At 44.9% G+C, this 22,211-nt stretch overlaps 1 protein-coding gene across 4 annotated transcripts in view; it reads left to right on the top strand.

Moving 5' to 3' along the window:
* The window catches only part of SH3PXD2A (SH3 and PX domains 2A), a 243,305-nt gene that overhangs the window by 88,304 nt on the left and 132,790 nt on the right, over positions 1 to 22,211 (top strand). For all 4 annotated transcript variants that reach the window (XM_056494898.1, XM_056494899.1, XM_056494897.1 and 1 more), the window contains 2 exons: positions 10,048 to 10,124; positions 17,206 to 17,297. In XM_056494898.1, the coding sequence (XP_056350873.1) occupies positions 10,048 to 10,124; positions 17,206 to 17,297 (169 nt within the window). The remainder of the gene's footprint in view (positions 1 to 10,047; positions 10,125 to 17,205; positions 17,298 to 22,211) is intronic.

Below are 22,211 nucleotides of genomic sequence, written 5' to 3'. Positions count from 1 at the left end.
GGGGATGCTCAGCATCCTGAGGTCCAGGGCAGCAGCTCTGTCCTTTTGCAGCCTTGACAGTGCATTTACTTGCACGTGGAGGAACTGAGAGGAATTTTTCAGATTGTCCTCCACTGTCTTCTGGCAGCAGCAGGCACTGCTGGTGCCAAGTCACACTTGAGCATAGCTTGCATTAAGTGGCCTGAGCTGGAAGCAGCTGACGTGCTCACACACGGAGGAGCTGGGTGTGAAGGAGGCTGGTTATCAGATCAGTAATTATAAAATCATTTCCCTGTTCCTGTGCATTGGCTGAGCTGTGATAAATGCTGCTGTGAGCCCTTGGAGTCATGCAGAGGTGGAGCAGGGTGAGGGAGCTTTGCTGTCCCTAGGAAGCCAAGTGGCCACAGGCTGGCTCGTGTTGGGGCAGGTTCTTGTGCCCATCGTGTGCACTGCCTGCCACAGGAGTGGGTTCCTTCAAGAGTTAGGGAGGAGCTGCTGGGGGGCCTGGCCACAGACCTGACCCAAAGGCTGTTTTGTCAGGCAGTGAGATGTGGTGGGTTGACCTTGGCTGGACATCAGGTGTCCATAAAGCTGCTGTATCACTCTCCTTTCTCAGCTGGACAGGCAGGGGGGAAATAAGATGGGAAAAAACAACTTGTGGGTCAAGATAAAGGCAGTTTGATAAAGTGAAAGCAAAGGTCACATGTGGAAGCAAAGGAAAATGAAAGATTTATTCTCTGCTTCCCATCAGCAGGCCATGTCTGGCCACTTCCCTGGAAGTGGAGCTTCATTATGTGTAGTGGTTGCTCTGGAAGACAAGTGTCATAAATAATGAATGTCCCTCCTTTCTCCTCCTTTCTCTCAGCTCTTACTACTGAGCTGATGTCATATGGTTTGGAATATCCCTTTGGTTAGTTTGGGTCAACTGTCCTGGCTATGTCCCCTCCCAAGATTTTGCTCTCTTCAGCCTTCTGGTGGTGGTGATGGCAATGTTAGACAGCTATGAGGCTGTGTGAGTGCTGCTTCTGGAGCAGCCAGAACACTGGGGTGTTATCAACACCTTTCTAGCTACAGATGCAAAACACTGCCCAGTGCTCTGCTGCTATGGGAAAAATCATCTCCATCTTAGCCAGATCCAATCAATACCTGTGGGCACAAGTCCCAGCTGGGTTATTGCACTGCAGGCTCTGAGGAGGCAGAGCAAGGGTGCAGGTCTGGCTTTGAAGCTGGCACAGGTTGGTGCAAAGGTGACTGCACCAGTCAGAGCCCCAACATATGCAGGAAATAAAAGCCTATCTTCCTTCTCTTGAAACAGAGCTGGTCATCCCTGCTTTAAAGTGCATGCTTGTGAGCCTTTGAAATGGCAGGAGCTTTATCAGGGATTAGAGCAGGCAGGAAATCCCCACCAGAGATTGTCCTAATAACAAAATAAGAGCTATTGCAGAGATGTGTCTGGAACCAGAGGATGATGTCTGTGGTTTGAGATGGTGTCTTGGTCTGCAGATGAGCTTCTTGATTCAGGGCAGCCAATTTTGGTCTGGTTGTTGTACAGCAGCTTCTTCTGCTCCTGCTGTCACCTAGTGAAAATTCAGCTTAAAGCCAATCAGCAGTTTCACCTGGAGGACTATAGGAGAGCACTTTGGTTTAGGAAATAAGAACAGTGTTCTGTTTTGCAAAGCACAGGGGGTTTCATTTCTTACTACCCTTTCTGAAATCTTCGCTGGTGAGTTCCAGCCTCTGACAAGCACAGACACCTAGTTTGTTTGCTGCCATGTTGTTTCTTTGTTTAATTTTTGTGTTAATTGGTGCCTTCCAAATTGTATTGAAAGTGCTCTTGGGAGCACTGACCCCGCCAATCTGACTGCTGGATTTCACCTCCTACAATATGGGACATGTGTAAACTGGCAGCTGACTTAACCAAGGTCTTCCACTGGAGAGAGTTTTGCCTAATTCAGGGCAGAAATTTAGAATTTGTTTTCAATGAAAATAAATTAACAGGAAGATTTTTCTGGCCCTAGATAGCAAGGTAGATGTATTTTCATTCTGCATGTGATCAGCAGAGGGATCTAGGGACTGGCTTTATGGCTTTCATTAGTGTGTGCTCACTTCATGACCTTGTGAAGCCACCTTTGCATCCCTACCCCTCAATTTCCACTTGCAATGTTCCTGTAGGAGCCCACGCTGTGGCACCACGTTGCTGCCTGACCAACCTCCCTGTAATAATAACTTTGATCTACGTGGTATGAGTGCAAATATTATTTTATTCAGAGCTCCAGTGCTCAACCAGCTTAAGGGTGGAGTCTCCCAGGCAGTGTTATTGCCCATCACGCCAGAGGATGTGGCTGGGACCTTACTGTGCTTTTCCAGAGTAGTTGGCAGGGGTGTGGTGCACCTCCAGCTCCCTGCAGTGATCCTGCTGTAGGGTCTCTCATCCCAGTGGATGTAGCCCAAAGGCTCCCAGTCAGCAAGGCTGGTGCTGGCCCAGGGCCTCTGAGGTAGTGTCTCAGGCTTAGTGTCACACCAACTCCTGCATGAATGACAAGTCTCATAAGAGAGTGTAAATGTTTTAATAGGCTTTGTTCCTTAAGGCTTCTGCTTTAGAAGATTGAGGTGGGACCATATGGTTCTTTCCTTAGGGTCCATACTTCTCAGTGTCAGTAGGAAAACACCTGGTGACTTTACCAGACCCCAGTGAGCAAGGGGGTACTTGATGTGGGTTTGGAAAAAGCAAAGGAAGAGCTTTGTTAATGTAGCTGCAGAGGCATGGTTTAGTCCTTTAGGAATAGTATTTTTTATGGTTAAGGTGGGTACAGAGGCATTTGAGAGGCTCTTGCCTTGTCCTACTGAGGGGTCAGGCACTGAATTAGCTCAGATGAAACAACCATTTTCACCAGCAAATGTGTAATACCCACAGGAACTGCTGCTTTCCAAACTTGTTGGGCCAATCTACAGTGATCCACATCATTCCAACACTGCCCAGGGAGTGAAAGGTACCCTGGAACATAGTTCTGAAGGCTGTGGAGCCCTAATGATTTGGAAATCACAGATTAGGAGCCACTAACTACCTTAGTGAAGGCAGGACAGTGGCACCAGCTGGTACAGGAGGGAAACCAAGTGTTTGATCCATGAGATGTCGTGGCTGATGTTTCCCTGGTCAGTTTGGTGCAGGGTCCAGATAGTCTCACCATTATTTAAGCCTCAGTGTTTTTGCACATTAAATGACTTGGTCCTGAATATTTGGAAATGGATCTTTTTGGAGGATGTTCAACAAAATGAAACAAAGAGTGCAGTGGATGTGATTGTTATCTTAGGGGAGAAGCATGCATAGGTAAGGATGATGCTTTGGATCTGCATAGGCTGTCCTGGTTTTCTGTGCCTTTTGCTCGAAGCACAGCAAAGATTATGCAAAGAGCAGGACACTCCTGCATCCTCTGTGTGAGGAAGCCCTGCTGCTTCCTAAGGCATCATTTCTCAGGTGTTTTGAAAACCTGACCCTCTTTTGGCTCCTTGTCTCTGTGGGACTCCATCCTGTTGGTTCCTCCAGGTGAGGGTATGCCTGTTGCTGGCTGCAGGTGTGAACACCCTCTGCCCTCAGACACACTGGCTGCTCTCTGCAATTAGGAGCCCTTGGCTGTATCAGGATAATGTAGCACTTGCAATCAGCAATTACACACGAGTTCACTTTCCCCCGGAGAAGCTGAGCTGTGTAGTTTGAGGAGGCACCAATTTCACTGCAGAAATTGAAGATCTGACCCACTGAATCAACACTTCCAACATTTTATAACCACCCACAGACTGGGAAGTCCAGTTTTAAGTTCAGGCGTTTTTGGGGGACTTGTGGTTATACTGAGGTCCTCTTGTGTGGGGTAGATGATTTACTTTGCTGTACTCTGGTGTAAAGTTGTTTTAAGTGAAGTGGTGATGGATCTCTGGGTTTGCTGGTGCTCACAGACCAATGCACAGGGAGCTGCCCCACAGTGAAAAGACTGAAAGGATAATTTTGTGCATGTTCTGTCTGCCCTTTCCAGACCAAACTCTATAATTTGCCTACACCATGATTCCTGCTTTGCTCTGGAGAGGTGGGAGGTTTGCAGCTGGGACATCTGAAGAGGAGATTACAGCAGCAGTGGGTTGTTTGGGTGATAGCAGGAGGACACAGAGCAATATGAAGTAGTTCTTGGCCTATGCAAAATATTCTACAAAATATTCTACAAATTCTAGCTTGAGATTTGCACCCCATGGCCCCCATCTGTCACTCCTGAATTTCAGTGTCAGTGCTCATGGCTTTTCTCCTTCCAGCTGGCCTGATGCTTGAATTCACGAAGTGTGTACTAGCAAAGCTGCTCTGGAGCTGGTGCTGTTGTCCCTGGAGGATAATAGCCACCCCTCCAGACACTGCAGAACAGCCAGGTTGAGGGGTAGGAACTCTTTGGAAGAGAATCCAGCCTCACCACTTGGTTTTCCTTTCTAATCATTCACATAAGGGCATATTCTGCTTTTCACTTCTAATGGAGAAAGATTTCCTGGTGATGCTCTTTTATACAAGCCTTGTTACTTCCCATGCTTTATTGCTTCTGTGATTTCCTTTAACATTGCAGCTTATGCACATTAAAAACAGGATCCAAGGGCAGCAGGACACTGTCCCCACCATCCCCCACATCTCAGAGCAATATTGTTATTGCTTCTGTGGCTTTCCTGGCAGCCCATCTGTCTCCATCACCTCTTGTCACCTTCCATAGTAATTCCTGCTGATTAGCAAAGGCCTTTATCAGCTGAGGCTCTTTGGCAAGACAATTTCAGCCAACAGTTCTGACTCTGTCACGAGTTTCTACTTATTAAAAAAGTCTTTCCCCCTCCCACCGGTGGAAACACTATGAATCATTTCCCTCCCCTTTCTTTGTCAGGAGCAAATGCCATCAGTGTTAGGACCCTGGCACTGACTTTCTGACTCCAGGAAATCATGGGTGAAACAATCCATGGAAACTGGAATCCCCATTTAAAAGTCAGATAATATTTTGTAAGGAACACACCTCCCTTCTGGCTGCTATCAGATTGCCATCTGATTGATAATCACACATACTTCCATGAGAAAAATATTTTTTTTTTTGTTCTATTCCATAGTGTTGTGCTGTTGATTTGCCTATTTTGCACTGCAAGTTGGCAGTGTGTGTTTAAATGCCTCCTTTGGGAGATTGTGTGTCAGGTGCCTGAGAGTTTGGGCAGGACCCTGAGGTGGATGTCACAGCTTAAATGAGTTGAGGGGATTTAGTGTCATATTTGATTGCAGGCCTGTGTTTATTTGGTGTATAAAATAATTCAAACAGCCATGTCTAAGAATAAGAAACCTTCATAAAAATACTTGAACAGCAAAATAGTTTTAGTTGCACAGGAAGAAGAATCTTAGCTCAAAAGGAGAACCTGTAACTGCATGAGGGTTAAATTCTTTATTTTTGTTTACTGATGCAACTGATGCAGTGTAACTGCAAAAAGAGTCTGACCTCATCTCCAAAGTACCTCTGAGAAGCTGATCTTGGGTTAAACATATTGCTTGGCAATACATACAGACCTGGAACATCCCAGGTTTTCTGGTAAAAAAGGCAGAGAATCAACAGCCCAGTAACAAGAACAACTTGAAGAGGCAGAAGCAGGAGCTCTTGCTCTAGGAGACAGAACTGACAGGAGTCTACAGCTGGAGCTGCTGCAGTCAAGGCAGCACATGTCTCTTAAATGTAAATCAGATGAGACATTGGGGTATCTCTAATGCTCCCATTAGTCTTTGGTCTGCCCACTGTAGCATATTTATCATGTGGCTTGTTTCACATACAGCATTCTGCAGTGTGGTGATGCTGCTTGAAATTCAAGATTAAACATCAGTATGCATTTGTCCATCATCCCTTTGATAGTGTATTTGGTCTCTTCTTAGTCTCTGGCAGAGGCTGTTTGCATCAAACAATTGGTGTCCTTGAGCCAGTCCATCACCCAGACATACCTGGAAATGAAACTCCAGCTCAGCAGTCAGAGGGAAAGACCAAGAGTTTTATCTCTTCTCTGTCAGATTTGTAAGGGATCTAAAAACAATTTCCCTGCCTTATTGTAGCCCCTGCAGCAGCTGCCACTCACTGTCTGTCTCCAAAGGAGCAGCAGAGCTGGCAGCTCAGGACTGAGCCCCTGGCACAATGGTGGAAGATCACAAAAGCATCCCTACAGGATCTCAAGGCCTGGGTATGCAGCACCTTCCTTGGTGGTGAAGGGTGTGATCAGATTTGTTCTAGAGACTGAGAGCTTACAGATCACCAGCTGGCATCTGCTGTGATTGCAGGGGCTGTGTTCCATATGTCCCCCTTTCCTGGAGAGCAAAGACAGGATTCTTCTGCAAGGCATCCTCTCAGGGACTTTGTGTTTTTTGCCTGGTGCTGTCCTACCTCAGCACAGTGTCACCAAGCCCCACAGGAGCTTCCCTGTACAAACCACATCCTTGACTATGCAAACCATTAGGCTGTGGACCCTTCTGGTGTGCTCAGCACAGGCCTGTGTGCTGATGGGAGCTCCAGAGTGTTTGGATGCAGTTAAACCTCGTGGCACTTGTTAAAAGTCTATCTTACTCCAAGTGTGAGGTGGTGCAGGAATAAAGTGATATTCTGAGGATACATTTAAGCTTACAGAATCAGCAGCTGCCAGATAGACAGTCTCCTGCATAGCTTTATTATTCCCACTTTGTGCACCCACTGTGTATACAGGAGGAAACTTAGGTCTTGTGAGAGAAGAGGTGTGTGGTCGTGAAATAAAAGACTATATATATATATATATATTTATATATATATATATATATATATATATATATATATATATATATATACATGCACACACACAGAGATGAAGGGATGACTTAAGATGTCCTCTGCTATATTAAACCTGATACTTTGCCTCTTATCCATGTTAATTTCCTAGGAATAATATTTTCTTTAAAGAAAAAATGATAAAAATAAATACTGTTATCCTGCATTAGCAGCAGAGCTGGAGCCCTGTCTTTCCCACGTCTCTCTTTCCAATTGCTGCTGTCTTCAGAGCCCTTGCTAACATGTGCCAGACCTCTCCTGGCCCTGTCCAAGCCTGGCACACCAGTGAATGAAATATTTGCATGAGGCAGCGTCATCTCATGTAACCTATGACTTCCCATCTGAATTGAGACAGATTTCCTGTTCACTTCCTAGCTGGGCTGCAGCAGGGTTAAAAGCCACTCATCCTTCTGTAAAATGGGGCTGTAGTGCCTGAGGAGGCTTAAAAGAGCTGCAGTAAAATTTAGGAGAGGGGAATCAGCACTCTGTGTACTCACAGAGAATAGATCCCTTTCTTACAGATTCCTTTTCCTCTGGGAAAAGCCAAGTGGCACATAAACCACTACTCCACCCTTGTGAGGAAATTGCCTGAGCTGTTCTGCATTTACCAGCCACCCTGGAACTTCCCCACTTGATGCTGGTGCTGGGTGAAATGTTCCCTTCCAGAACTGTCCAGAGGGCTCTTGCTGCCCAGCTCTCTGCCTTCCCTGGATTTATGGTGACCCTGCCTCCCTTGTTAGGCAAAGCTTTCCATTGACAGGGTCTGCACTCACTTGGAGAAGGTCAAGAGTGTACAGCATGGGTCTCCCACATTCCCTTCCTTTTCCAGTCCTGTGGGACCTCCCTTGCTTTCAGAGGAAGACCAGCAGAAAAGGGGGAGCTGGGGAGAGCAGCAGTAACTCACACTGGGTCTGCAGTTGTGGTGGCTTTGACTGAGCTTTTGTCTTCCCAGACAAGGGAAGAAGCTGGGCTTTGGGGAAGCTGTCCCTTCTTAGAGGTACTTTGGTGACTCTGTCAATGAGACTTCTCTGCCTGAAGACCTCCAGAATTTGTGAGGGGTCCTTGCTGCCCATCAGAAGTGGTTTGGGTTTGCAGAGTGTCCTTGTTTTTCTTCTTGTTTTTTCTTTGTTGACTGCAACTCCACAGTGCTCTAAAATACCCAGCCTTCTTCAGATCTCAGCTTTGAATGCTATACTGAACTGGGTAGCTACAGATCTTTCCCACTGGCCTCATTGAGCCTTTTCCAGTAGTAGAAGGAAAATCTTCCTTTTGCTGACAGGATTAAAATGGAAGCACCTTCTGGGCTTTGTTTTGTCCTAACACCACAGCTGCCCTGATATTTTCCATCTCCATTTAAGGACTGTATTAAGAGTCATCATATCCTGGGGTCTTTTTTGTACTCTGTTTAATATAACATTCTTTATTATTACTTTTAGAAAAGCTGAGTTGCATTTACAGGAGATCTTTCATGTGTTTAAATCTTTGGTTCCTTTATGTTTTTATATGGTCACAGTTCAACTTTCAACTCATGGCTTGAACTGAAAACAGGAAAGCCAGAAAGTGAGAATGTTTCCAAAATGTCATTTTCTCTTTGCAGTATATTTATAAAAGTTGCAAAAAAAAAACCCCCAAGATCTCCCACACCAGCATTTCTGGAGCACTGAGAAAGGAACTACTACTTTCTCTATAGCTACTCCTACCTCTTCCTGCCCCAAAAAACAGTTTATTGCAGTTATGCAGTACAAGTAAAGTATGATCCTCAAGGCAGGTAATTCTCACCATCCACCAGAGGAGCAGGAGAGCAAGAATGTTTCAGTGTGTCCAGAGAGGGTCAGTGCAGGAGGATGTCACTTTCCTTCTCCAGCTGCTTTTGACTAAACTGCTCAAGCTGAGATGATGCAATGTCTCAGACAGCCATTGAAGATTTCCCGTGACCACAAGGCATCACATCCCACAGGGATGGCTCAACATCTGCATAGTAATGAGATAACCACAGGGAGCCCAGGGAGATAAATTGATGGCACCAGGAAATGGCTTTACCTCACAGCACAAACTGGTTTCTTGCCAGAACTGGGGATAAAGATAAACCACTTTCTCCTGTCTGAGACAAAAGGCTTTAACACCTTCCAGATTAGCAGCTAAGGAGGGAAAGGCAACCAAAAGGGGCAGTGTCTGAGGAGGCTTAGAGCCTTTGCTACTGGACTGTCAAAGACTACCATTTCATTAACCTCTCAGATTGTGTAATCAGAGGAAGTCAAAGCCACATATTCAGATTTTGGATCTGATTTGATTTCTCAGTCCAGTTTCTTGTCTCACAATCTGTGGATAAGTACCTTATTTGCCTGTAGGCAGAAGAAGTTTGGAGCAGGGTGTGGTATAGATGTGGTTTTTTCATAGACATTTAATGGACTAAATAATGCTGTCAGATACTGTTTTCTTCTACCACAAGGAGAACATACAATTTATTCTTGTCTCATTATATTAAAAGAAATATAGCACAAAAGGAAAAGGGAAGAAAACCACCAAAAAGGGATATGGAGATATAATTCCTTCTAGCCAAAAAAATACCAACTCTATGACATCCTTGTGTGTGGAGAAACTCAGTTCCTAGATTATTTTGATAAACTTTGTTACAATCAGTTTCACACAAAACCGGGTTGTTTATTTAATCTTAACTGCTTGCAGAAATGTCATCCAGTAAGGACGTGGAGGTTATTATTTTTTTTCAGTTTCAAAAAAGGAGTTTGTTTATTTTTCTTCTGTTATTTGGTTTCTCTGTGTAGATTTATAAGGGCTCTGTCACCAACAGTCTTGTATTTGCTAGTGAGCTGGGTGTGTGGTTTTCTGCCTGGCAGGGCAGGAGCATCCGCAGTGGGAGGCAGCAGTGGGGAGCAGCTGAAGCCCAGGGATGCTTCCTGCACAGCCAAAGTGACCCTGAATTGGGAGCAAGTCATAACACAGAGTCATTCCATTCCAGGATAGTGCCATCACTACAAAGGAACCAAAACCTTTTGTGTGATCTACAGGATGAAATCAGAACCCCCCCTCTGTCCCATAAGTCTCTGTGTCCCCTTCCAGCAGCTCACAGGGGCAGGACTGTGGTGGCAGGTTTTGTGCTGACAGCCATGGTGGAGCCAGGGATTACACTCTCTGCTGACCTGCCTGGCTGGCTGTGCTATCCCACATGGCAGGTGATGCCCTAACCCTCCCCTTTCATATGTTCTCTCCTTAGGCAAGATCCTGTTCCGGAGGAGCCACGTCCGAGACGTAGCAGTGAAGAGGCTGAAGCCCATCGACGAGTACTGCAGGGTAAGGGCTCTGGGGAGCTCAGTGCTGCCCTGTCCCTGCTGGATACTGTGGCATCCATCACAGCAGGGATGTCCTTCCCAAACACCACCAAAATTAACAGGGCAGGTGGAAACAGGCTGCTGTTTGCTCCCAGGGTCTTTGCAGCATTTTCCCTGGCAAGCTTTATGTACTGGTTTGGTGCCTCATTCACTCAGTAAAGGCTCTAAGCCTCGCCTGCCCTAAATGTGGATTTTATTTCTGCATCAGCCTCAATGATTCAGGAGTTGGGCAGGCAGAGTGGCACAACTAAAGTGATGTTTTCTTCTGTTTTCTGCCTGTCTGTTCCCTGGTGCCACAAGAGGGACAGTGGTGGCTGGTGCAGCACTGAGGGTGGACCTGTGTCTTCCAGGAGTGCTTCTGCTCAAGAGTGATAGCCTGGAAATTTGTTGCTGGACAGAAAAGCATGACTCTGTTGAGAAGAAGATTAAGCCACTTAATCTTTTCTTTCTGTCCTAGAGTTTATGATTTGATGATAATTAATTCTCTGTAAGTAGAATAAAAGCCATTTCTAAGCAAGTAGGATTCCCAATTTTTGCAGAGGTATTGAGTCCGTCAGCATGTTATTTAAACCCCAGACTTCCTCTCTTATTTCCCTTGAGGTTTTCTTTCCATTTTTAGAAAGTCAGAGGAGCAGGTGGAGGGGGAAAAAAGCATTCCCAAGAACTTCTCCAGTCAGACATTTGCTCATCCAAAATTGGAAGCAGATTGCCAAAGTGCCTGAGGCGTGCAGGGGGTGGTGAAACCCATGCCATCTGCACCCCGGGGCTGAGGAAGCTGAGATTAAACTCTTCTCTCATGAGATCAGACTTTCTTGTGTGACAATTAGTGTACTGTCTTCCTGTTGGCAGCCAAATGGCTCTTTCTGAAGAATGTGGGGTCTCACTGGGTCCCCAGCCGCCCTCCTTCAGGCAGGAACTGGCGGCGACAGGAGCAGCGAGGGCTGGCTGGTGTCAGGGTTCACCCAGCAGATGGGTGGGGGAAGCAGTGACCAGGGGCAGCTGGTTCTCTGGGACCCCACTGTGTGTGCCCCAGACAGACCTGACCCGACCCAGCCAGGCCTGCTGGGGCTCCACTGGCCATGGCCAAGGGGTGTGTTGTGGCTGTTGGCACATTCATTGACACCATGGTGCTGTGATTCCTGCTCTCCTCATTTCCTTTTCTGTCTCTTGGAGAAGTCTGGCTCAGGTCACAGAATCATAGAATGGTTTCACTTTGGTTCAGATCTTCTGCTGCTGCCCAGACATGGCTGGATCCCTGAAGTCAAGCTGTTTAATTAATCCATGTATTGGTAGGTGCTGCTGTTGTGAACAGAGACCCTGCAGTGTTGGATTAACCCAGATTCCCTCTGCCCAATGTTTCCTGTCTCCAGTAGCAGCTACAGTGGTTTTTAGCACTGAGTATCACAAACCTTTAGTGACTTCTCCAGAATATTATTCTAGTGCTCTCTGGCACATACATTTCTTGTTGCTGATGTAGTGTCTTTTTATTTAATTTGTAGTTTACTGTCATTTATATTTAATTTGCTTTTCTACCCACTTTCTGCTTTTCTACCCCTCTCCAGTGGACGTTTTGACTCTTTAGATAATTGTATGAAACTGTAGAGCAAGAGCATAATTTTGACAGTTCAGTCCTGCTTCTGTAAGAGTTCAAAGCTTATTTCCCATGTTACTCCTCAAATGGGTAGGCTGACAAATTTGAAAAAATTAGAGAATTATGCTGGAATGATGTGGGTGAAACTGACAAAACAATAGACCTCTGTCCACTGGAATCTGTGTGGCAGCAGAGGACGGAGGGAGGGTAAAATGCAAAGTTCATGGCTTTTTTTTTTTTTTTTTTTTTTTTAAGATAAGAGTTCTCCATCCATTTCACCTGTCCTGGAAAGCTGAAGCACAAATGTTTGACCATTTGTTGTCTTGTTTTTGCAGACTGTCTGTGAGTGTGGCCATTTGCATGGCTGAGAAGCAGGTCTTACTCCTGCTGTGTGGATGTGTTTGTGGTTTCTGTGCCAGGAACAGGCAGAGGCTGTCTTAGAGCTTGTGGGGATAGCTGGCAGTAAGGGGAGGTCTGCAGAAAATTCTGTATCAGGGGCATGATCCCTGTACAGCTTCAACCTCTGTACCCCTCATGCCTGGGTTATTCCCAGTGCTTTGTAGCAGCTTAGAGAAATGCCATCACAGAGGTAACTGGGCCAGTGGTTTTGCTAAGGCTGCAAGAAACTTTGAAGTTGCAATGAAAACGAGAGGAGTGGGATACACAGGAAGATTTCCAGGAGTTTTCTCATCTGTAAACATGAAAGTGCAGAGTCTGGCTGTCCTTACTGGTAACCTGAGTGAGCTACCAAACAAACTGTGTTTTGCCAGTAAATGTGTGCTGCCCACTGGAATTAGTCTCTCTGGATAATTTCCCTCTTAACTGTAGGCTTGGAATTAGTTTAGTGTGATTTAAGGTCTTCTGGGCTCATAGGGCCTGATTTTCTAAATTTGTTTAGGAATTTTTGCCAATGTGAAAGAAAGAGCAACTTCATAGACCTCCCTTCCCAAGAGGCATTTTATTTATGAGGTTTTTGATCTCTCAGAAACACCTCTGGTGAGTGTTTGTCCAGTATGTACCATCCTGTCTTTAAGAAAGACCTTTCAGGTCAGTGGATTCACAAAACCATTGCTCTGTCCTTTCACAGCCCTTTGGGAGGACACAGGCCAGAATTTGCTGACTTCCATATTTGTGTGTTGATCCTAATTGAGGGAAGCATCTTTGTGCAGGGTAGACCTTAAGATGTAACATCTCATTGTCATAAACACTAACCTGGATCTGTCACATGCCTTCATGCTGTCCCATAAAGCTGGATATGGCTTTAGGTAGAAGCTTAGGGCCTTTTCTGTAGTGAGGCTTGAGGACCCAAATGGACACACCTAAATAAATGAGCAAGTCACACCAGTGCCAGGAAGTACTGGTCATTATTTTATTAATGTTCACTGTTTTAGAGACCATATTTCACAAACATAATTACCTCCCTCTTGGTTTCTCAGTCTTGCCTCTCTTTCAAGATTTAATCCTTGAACCTGTCAGTACAGGTACACAGACATTTCTCTCTCTTTGCAGACATATCTCTACCCCTTCCAGAGCTGAACACCTATGGCAGGGGGTAGACAAAGCATCCTCTGAAGAAGCTGCTCTTTATCAAGCTATGATACAAGTTGATAGACAAGTGTGACCAGTCATTTAAGACTCATAAAGTTCAGTGGGATGAATACCATTCTGTGCATAGACACACGTGCTGTGCAGCTCTACATAAACACATCTCTGCATCAGATTTTTATGAACTTATTTGCATAAATGCATCCCACAGTACTCATTACAAGTACCTGCAGGGTTTTATACCCTGTGTTGTACGAAGCCTTTGAGCTGTGATACAGTCCCACGGAGCAGTTTCCAGTTCATGTAACCTTAAGCAGTGAACCCCTGCCTGCATTGGGGCTCTGCTGGCTTTGATTGCTGTGTGTGGCACAGGTGGGCTGGTGCTCTGAGAGAAGCTGGCCATCCCCAGCACGGCTGCCTGCTCACACCCCGCCTAATGGTACAGCTTTTCAGTGGCCTTGTGAGTCACCTGCTCTGCAAGGCTGTCTGTAACCTGTAATACAGAGACATTACAGATCATTACAGGCTGGGATGACACAGAAAAGCTTTTCTCCTGGGGGATGTGTGGGGGCTGAGCACGCCAAGCAAGGAAACGTGCTGTTACTGATAGTATTCTTGCACTTACTGCTCCTGCAAGGCTGAGTTCTGCTTGCTGGCACTTTTTATCTCTCACCTTTCCTGTGCAAGTTCCTTGCTGTTCCTGGATGCTTGCTGTTTGTAGCTGTGTGCATTTAGCTCTGGTTTCCACATCCCCAGAAGAATGTCACTTCCCTGTCCTTTGTGTTTGTCTTTACACTTCTTCCTTTGACCCTGCAGTCTTTCCTTCAGGCTGTTGCAGCTCTGCCCTGGAATTGTCGTGCTGGAAATGCCAGAATCTTGCATTTCCCCCTTGCAGAGTGGCAGTGGTGTTCCTCATTTCCTCAGTGCACCTTTTGTTTGCTCACCAGAATCCTGTTGGCCTTGACTTGTTCATGGTGAATGCTGTATATTTGCTGAAGAGACACTTGACTCGCTATAAGAGGTGCTGCTCTTCAAAATTTAATAGAAGGATCCTCATTGGTTTTATACCCTTGGTTGCATTTTTTTTTACCATTTCTTACAGTTTCTTACCACTTATTTGGGTTTTGTTCCTTAAAAAAAAAAAAAAAAAAGAAAAAACGACTAAAAACTGACTAGTTGGACATAACACCTGAGCTTCCCAAAAAACATGCAAGGGCAAGATAGTATGGGGTGGATTTCAGTCCATCTCTGTGCAGGAGGCTGGAAATTGCAGCATGTTGGGAGATGATTCAGAAGCAGAAGAGCCAGCCCTGCCCCAGGGTGGGAAGGTGGATGGCTGGGTGTGGAAATGACTGGCAGATTTTTATCCACTCCTTGTGAAAGTTTGGAGTCAGAGAGGTGCTTTTCAGTTATTCCCTTCAGCTTACATGACCACAGTGCTTCTGGGAATTTCCAGAGTGCCAACCACCGATTCAGGGGGTTCAGATTGCCCAGAGCTTCCCTTGATTCAGAGACAAAAATCTCCACAGCAGCTTTGCATTCCCCCATCACTGAAAACCCACTCTGTGCTCCAGCTCAGTGACATCTGGAGCCTGGTCCTGGGAAGGGTGAGCACCTGTAGGGAGGTGGTGGCTCTTTGAGAGGGTGTCTGATGTGTGAAACACCTGCACTGGGGTAACTCAGGAATTTGTGTTTCTCTAGTAATGATACCTATCGTTTGCAGGGCTTGCTCTTGCCCCATTGCCTGTGCAAGATTGAGCCCTTGGGGATTTCAAAACACACTGTAGATATTGAATATCTCAGCCTCCTAACCTTTCTGCAGATTAGGTAAGTGTTATTGCTCAGCATTGTAAAGGGGTAACTGAAGATATATCCCAGCTGAATTTGATGAAAAGAGGTTAAGTAACCTGCCCTAACCAAAAAGGGTGTGAGTAGTAGAGCCAGCACTAATTATCAGCTCCATCCACTGTTGGTTAGACAGCATTGCTTTGCTGTCTCTTGCTTGGGGTACAGATGAATAAATGTTGTTTATGTTCTTAGCCCGTGCTGGTGAGGCATTTCTCTTTCAACATGCTGTGATCATTACTATTCCTGGGCACTTCCTGACTTCCCAGTGTTATTCCTGGTTGGCCAGCTGGATGCATGTATTTATGTACAGTAGGAATAAAGGCAGAGCTCACACACTTTTAGACAAGTTTGAACAAACAGAGGTGGAGACCAGGGCATCCTTTGTTCCCACAAATAGTTTGAGTTTTCCAGCTGTTCCATTTCATCCTAGTGCAGCAGCCAGTGGTGCTTACCCTGGCACTTGGACCCACCAAGCTGTTGCCCAGCTTCTGTGTCTGATGCTGTTTCCTTTTTGCAAGGCATCTTTTTCAGCTCTGTAGTGCAATTCCACATGACCAAAGGCCAGAGCCTCATTTTTCACAGACCTAGTGATACTAAATGGATTTTCCTAATGTTCTTATAACATCCCCTCACAAAGGAAAGGAGAGCTGTAGGTGTGGAAGCATTTGACTTTGAATTTTTGAACACTTCAAAACAAGACCCCATCATCTAATACTGGATACCGGCAGTTTCATAGCAGGATTTTTCCAACTCTTTTCTTTCACATTTCCAAGGAAACATGGTGTTGGAAACAAATCTGGCCACTTCTAAAGCCTGGTTAAAACAGCTGTGATGGTAACCAACTTCCCTGTCCTGCTTTTGTTCTTTGGTTGGACCTTCTGATGTGTCTGACCAAGATCAGTCAGATGTCTCATGGTTTATATAACCTGTTCACCCTAATGCATCTTCATTTAGTTCTGGTGCAGTTTTTCATCCATCTTTCAAGATTGTTTGTCCTACTTTCAACTAGGAGAAGAGCCAGACAATCTCATTTTATCAAACAGGTTTACAGCAACTCTCAGAAGCTTGGTCTATATTTAACCTGTGGCCTATTTTCAGCATAACTTAGTGCAGGAGGAGGTGAAGTCCAGCCCCTTTTCCTCTCCTGCTTGTCATTTCTGGAGGCAGTCTTATCATGTCACCGAGAGCTGCTGCCCCATCTCTGTGGGTTGTGGACAATCTTTGAGTTCTTTTGGCACCATGATGCTCTAGATTCTGAGCAGCAAATTCATAGCATGTTTCTGCCTTGTGTGCTTGTCTTGTTTTAGGTCTTGCTTTCCAGTGCACTTCAACATAATGTGGTTGATGCCCAGACTGTACTTAGCTATTGGTGAATGTGACAAGTGCCATGTCCCTCTGCCAAAGCGAGTGCACAGACGTTGTTAGCCAGGATGTGCTGTGCAACCTTCTTCATGCAGAAAAAGCCTCTCTGTGTTTTGATTGGGCTTGATTTGATTTTTTCAGACACTTAATCAAACTTCCTTTCCTGTTAATTTAGGAGCAAATTGTTGTTTGGTTTGGTTTAGTTATGGGGTTTTTTTAGCAAGCTCTGCTTTTTGTGTGGACAGTGCTTAATGGAAAGCTTTATGGAGCACATTAATCTGTTGTCATCTGAGTGGGTGTTGAGTTTGTGTGCATTGACATAAGGCCCATAAGCCCTAACCTCAGTGTTTGAGGTGCTGTGCAAGCCCATGTCACAGACTGTCCCAGCCACAGAGCACTTATCTGTGCAGTCTCATGGTTTTGCACTTATGGACCAAATTCTGCTCTTGAGCACATAAATTACATTGGCTGGTTCTAAGAACTGTTGCTTGAATTCATTGCTTCCTACCTGACACTTGCAGTCAAGGCTTACTGTTTCCTTTCTTCTCAGGTAATTAGCCAGGCATAATGCTGTTCTTTAGTATTCCTCTCCCCCTGCCAGGACTGTTTTGCCTCCTTGTGCTTGGTAGTTTAGATGTTTGAGGCCATGTTTCAGTCTTGGCTTATGTCTAAGTGCTTCTTACTTTTTGTTTTGCAGGCACTGGTTCGGCTTCCTCCCCACATTTCACAGTGTGATGAAGTCTTCAGGTTCTTTGAGGCTCGCCCAGAAGACCTTAACCCTCCAAAAGAGTAAGTGTTGTGATGGCTTTCCAGTGCTGCTCAGTACATTTTGATTAGCTGGAAGGAAAAGGTCATTTGTTTTTATTACTGCTGTAGACATGGGAACAGATTTTGTAGCTTTCAAACACTACCTAGAAAATGCCCAGCAGTTACACACAGCCAGTTTGGGTGAGTGGAGGACAGGGAAGTCAAGCAACCCTCAGACACAATTTTCAGCCATCCTCCACCCACCTTTGCATTGTTTCTTGCTCTTGGTTCTAATGAGGGAACCTCCCCTGGTTTGTGGGTTTTACCTGATAGTTATCACCAAAGAGTCATTTAGTTCCCAAAAAGCATTGGCTCAGTAGCAGGGGGAAATCCTGCCAGTAAGCACTTGGCTCATAATTACCAGCTGCTTCTTTAAATGTACTCCTGCCCAGAGATACTTAGTTATCGGTAGGGAGCAAGACTGTGGTCCAGATCCAAAATTGTCTCTGGAGAGTCTATTCTTTCTTAGCAGGAAGCCAAGAAAAGGAGGAGGGAAAGAGTTCCCATTAAGCATGAGACAGAATTGTAGCCTTTACCTTGGAGCAGGCAGGCTGATTCATGCTGATGTAGTTAGGGTTCATAGGACTAATTTATCCAGGGAAAGCATTGGCAGGAGGGTATTTAAAAGCCACAGTGCTGCCTTGCCTGGTATTTCCTTTTCTCTTTCATCCCAAACAGGATATATTTTATTGTACTCTGCAATAAGATTTTGACTTGGTCCCATTGTGTTCTGTGCTGCTTTGTTGCATGATTTGAAACTTGATTGCAGGCTGTGTTACCATAATTTGCTTTCTCCTGTATTTGCACAGCCCACTGGATAAGGGGAAATGGTGCAAAGCTTATGGGCTTTGGGCACTTCAGCACATGCAAACCTATAGTTATCAGAAAGATTTGTACTGGTTTCAGCTGTCTGCTCCCATGCTGGTGAAAAAGAGAGGAGGACCTTTGCAATTTGATTTCCCAGACTTTATTTCTTGGACATGCATGGGTTTTTACAAGGAGATGTCTTAACATGTGTATTAAAGAAAACAGTGGTAGTATTGCTGAGAGCAGTGTCTTTTTGGTTTCATGAATGAAGGAAAGAACAGCTTTGATTTAAAAGTCTGGAGCAAAAAAGAGCTGCTTTTTTGTTTCCTATCTAGCCTTGTTTTAGAAAAATGTTTGGCAAGAATAAATATAGTTGCTTGTTCATTGTTAAACACATATTGCAAACTTAGAAAACATTGCAACAAAGTTAACCTGTCACACTCCTGAGCCCTGCTGGTTATCACTGTTTCTGTTTAGGGTCTGCAAGTAGGTTTGCAAAGGTGCTTGATCCCACAGCACCTCATTTGTGATGCAAAGACACATCCCCGTGTGCCAGGCAGACACCCAGAAGAGGAGTTAGGTCCCAAGAGTTATGGAAGAGTTCACAGGGAGGATGTCAAATGGATGTTTTGAATCTGCTTGAAGCTCCTGTCTGCTTTCTGTACTGAGGCAGACCCTAGAGCACCTCTGCAAGGCAGGGGACTGGGACCTAGGCCCACCCCAGATGTACACTAACCATTATGGCTTGTGTCCCTTGTCCCTACTCAAAGCTGTAGAGGGCCTGTTTGACAGCCTTGCAGGAATTTTCAAGTTATGCCTTTACTCCCTTCTGGAAAAGCAAAAAAGACTAAACGTTCTCAGCCCAAGCCTTGCATCCTATTCCAACCTAGTAATAAGTGTGATTTATTTCCCTGGAAAATGTAGAGCAATAACCTGATTAAATCTCACTTCACTAATGTCTGCAAGACATTAATCTAGCTGGGTTTAAACAAATCCTACCTCGTCTTCTGTAAGCAAACAGATCTTAGGGAAGGTGTCTAAGGTTTCTGCTGGGAGTGCTTCACAAAAGATGTATTGTTGAAACTGAAGATTAGTCTCTACAAAAAGATGATGTAAAAGCCAACGGAAACATCTTGGTGTTTTTCTTCTGTGAACTGAGGGGGAAGGGAGGAGATCTGAGGCTCACAGGACCACTGTGTAGGGTCTGGGGGGAAGGACACCTCCAGGGCGATTCTGAATCTCAGCAGGCACTGCAGGAAGGAGCATGATTCCAGAGAAATCCCAATTTATTCCCTTGTTTTGTTATTCTGTCAAGCCCCTCAGAACAGTGAGCCAGTGGTGCCCAACCCCTGTGAATTCAGTCTTCCCTGGATCTCATGGTTCATCATTCCTCTCACTGGAGGTAGGGCAGTAGCCTGGAGGCATCATCTAGACTATCCTAATTATTTTATCTATTTCTTCAGCTGCTTCTTTTAGCTTTCAGCACAGAGGTGGTTTGTGTGTTGATCTGTCAGCATAGACATTGACATTCAGCTTGCTGGGTTAAAGAGCAATAAGCAAGTGACTCAGCCACCAACTGGCAGGGAACAGAATTGCTTGTGCTGCCTTCATGTCTCCTCTTTGTGCACAATGAGATGATCTTTAGTTTCATGTTGACCTGCTCAGTTTTTCTGCAGCAGCTCAGCCTCATAAGACAAAGCCTGACCTAGGGTTTAATTAACTAATTTTCAGGATCCCATGGGCATTTGAGTTGCTGAGCCCAGAGAGTCCAGTGAACTATTGCATGTCAGTGACTAAGCACAGCTTCCAGACAGAAATACATGGAAGCTTAAACTTCGAGGGAGGAGACATGAAAATGTCTAGTTTACCTTGCAGCTGGGATGTGCAGAGAGGTGTCCATGCCCTTATTTGCTGAGCCATGGCTTGCAATGATGCACCAATCTATGTAGTGCTGCAATAATTCAGCTGCAAACTGAGCTCTTCACTTCCATTCCTACTGTCCTGAAAGGCACCAAAATTCCCCTGTAGTTCCTTAGGCACTTTTACAAATGTGTTGCTGGCTTCTTCCCTTCATCAGCCCTGTCTTTGCCTCCTCCCTGCTTCTTTGTGCAGTCCTGCCCAGGTTGTGCTGTGTTTGGCTCTCTGGCTGCTCCCTACAGAGTCATTTCCTAGTGCTGTTGTGCCCCAGCTGCCTGCAGTGCTGAGCACACACAGTCCAGCTGCAATAAACCTGGGCTTTCCCCACGCTGCACTAATCTGGCCAGTTTGTTCTGTTGGATTCACAGCTTAGGTTTTCTGTTTCCTGTTTTGGTGATGGTCCAGGCTTTCCAGTCCTGTCACAATAGGCAGAAGGTATTTCTTCCAGCCCATTAAATCTCTCCTGGGTACAGCAGCTCGCAGGCAGAGAGCTGGAGAGATGTTTCAAGAAATCTCAGCATTTGTACTGGCTGAGTCTCCTCCAAGCCTGCTCCTGCTGGTGGAGATGGCTCCCAGCAGCAGGTTTCTTTCATGTGGCATGGGAGACATCATAGGAGGACACTAAATTCCTGTGTGGGATGGTGTGGGAGCATTCTCAGGCAGTTTCACATGGTGGAAGTGTGGCTTTTGCCAGGGAGCTGCTGGGCCATGGGAGCAGGGATGGTTGGGAGCTTCAGGATGGTGTTCCCAGGGCAGCTGCTTTGACTGCTCTCCCTCCACCCTCTGGATCAGCCACAGGGAAAGCAAGCTTCAAACCATCAGCCCTGTACAGCAGGAGCAGTTTTCAGCTGCTTATGTTTCCAGTATGTGACATTTTAGAGTTTGGGCTAACAGCTGTGTCTGTAGGCACATGGCTGGGCTTGTGTCCTTTACCATGGTCCTGCACTGCCATGGGAAAAGACACTGTGAGGTAAGAAAGGAAGCATGTTTTTATTTATCCATTGTTCTAAATAAACACCATGTCACTGAAAACCATTCATTTACTGGATACTTCTGGTAATAATTATAATTACTGATAACTAAACCAGAGGTAGATTAATTTCAGATTTCTGCTGGGGATTTAAATTCAAGGCTGAGGTCAGGCCAGGGCTCGCAGTCAACAAACAAAATCTCAGAAACCAATTTTTTTAATGATTCTATTTTACTAGAAATAACAGAAATACCCCAAAAGTAGGATTAATCAATTAGACATTGCATATGGTTAACTGGTTTTAGGGCTTTTTTGCAGTGAGTTTCAAAATATCACAGCCAGACCACTCTTGTGAGAGTTTGTTTTTTCTGTGTCTAGATCCAGTCTAAAGAGCAGATCAAGAGCCAAGGATTCAGTTCTCCAATACTTCCCCCTACAGAAATGCATGCAGGCTCAAACAAGATTTCTATGTAATCCACCACTAATAATATTATCAGCTGATTTTAAAGCAGTGTTCAATATCTGAGAACGATTTTCCTGTAAGAATCATAAAGCAATTTTCAAACAATATGCAAATCCAGAAAAGCTAGGAGACTTATAGGGGTATGACATATTATGAGGGTTCATGCAGAAAATGGAATTAATGCTGAAGGTGCTTTTACTAAAGAACAGAAATGCTGTATTGTGCTCTGTAGCCATAAGCTTTACTGATCATATCTCTATCAAATAAATATTGGAGTAACACTCAGATGCTCTGATGACACTGTAAATGGAAGCTGGATTCTCCTCTTATTCTTCATGTATTACAAATTCCTGATAAGGATACTGAACAGAAATAGCCAGGGAAATGGAGTGACCATGTTAAGGAAGCTGCTTTGGTTTATCAGCACATTGGTGCTAAAGCACAGCTCCCTAATACACTATTTTCTATCCATAAGCATGGCTGTGTTTATACAGTCATGAAATTGTATAAATACAATTATTTTTGTTTCCCAGATCTGCTCTGTAATAACAATTCAATTACCTATTGGTAGAGGAGGAAATTTTTTCATGTGTGACATATCTGTATTTATTCTGATTTGTTTGATATTATGAAAATATTTTCTCTTACATTTCATTGCTTATATTTCACTTTTATCACTTTTGAATTGTGTTTCCCAATACATTGGACAGTTGAGTTTCTGAGCAGATATGCTATGAGG

This window comes from Oenanthe melanoleuca, chromosome 6 (assembly GCF_029582105.1).
Source record: "Oenanthe melanoleuca isolate GR-GAL-2019-014 chromosome 6, OMel1.0, whole genome shotgun sequence".
NCBI lineage: Eukaryota > Metazoa > Chordata > Aves > Passeriformes > Muscicapidae > Oenanthe > Oenanthe melanoleuca.
This window is presented reverse-complemented; position numbering and strand designations above follow the sequence as displayed.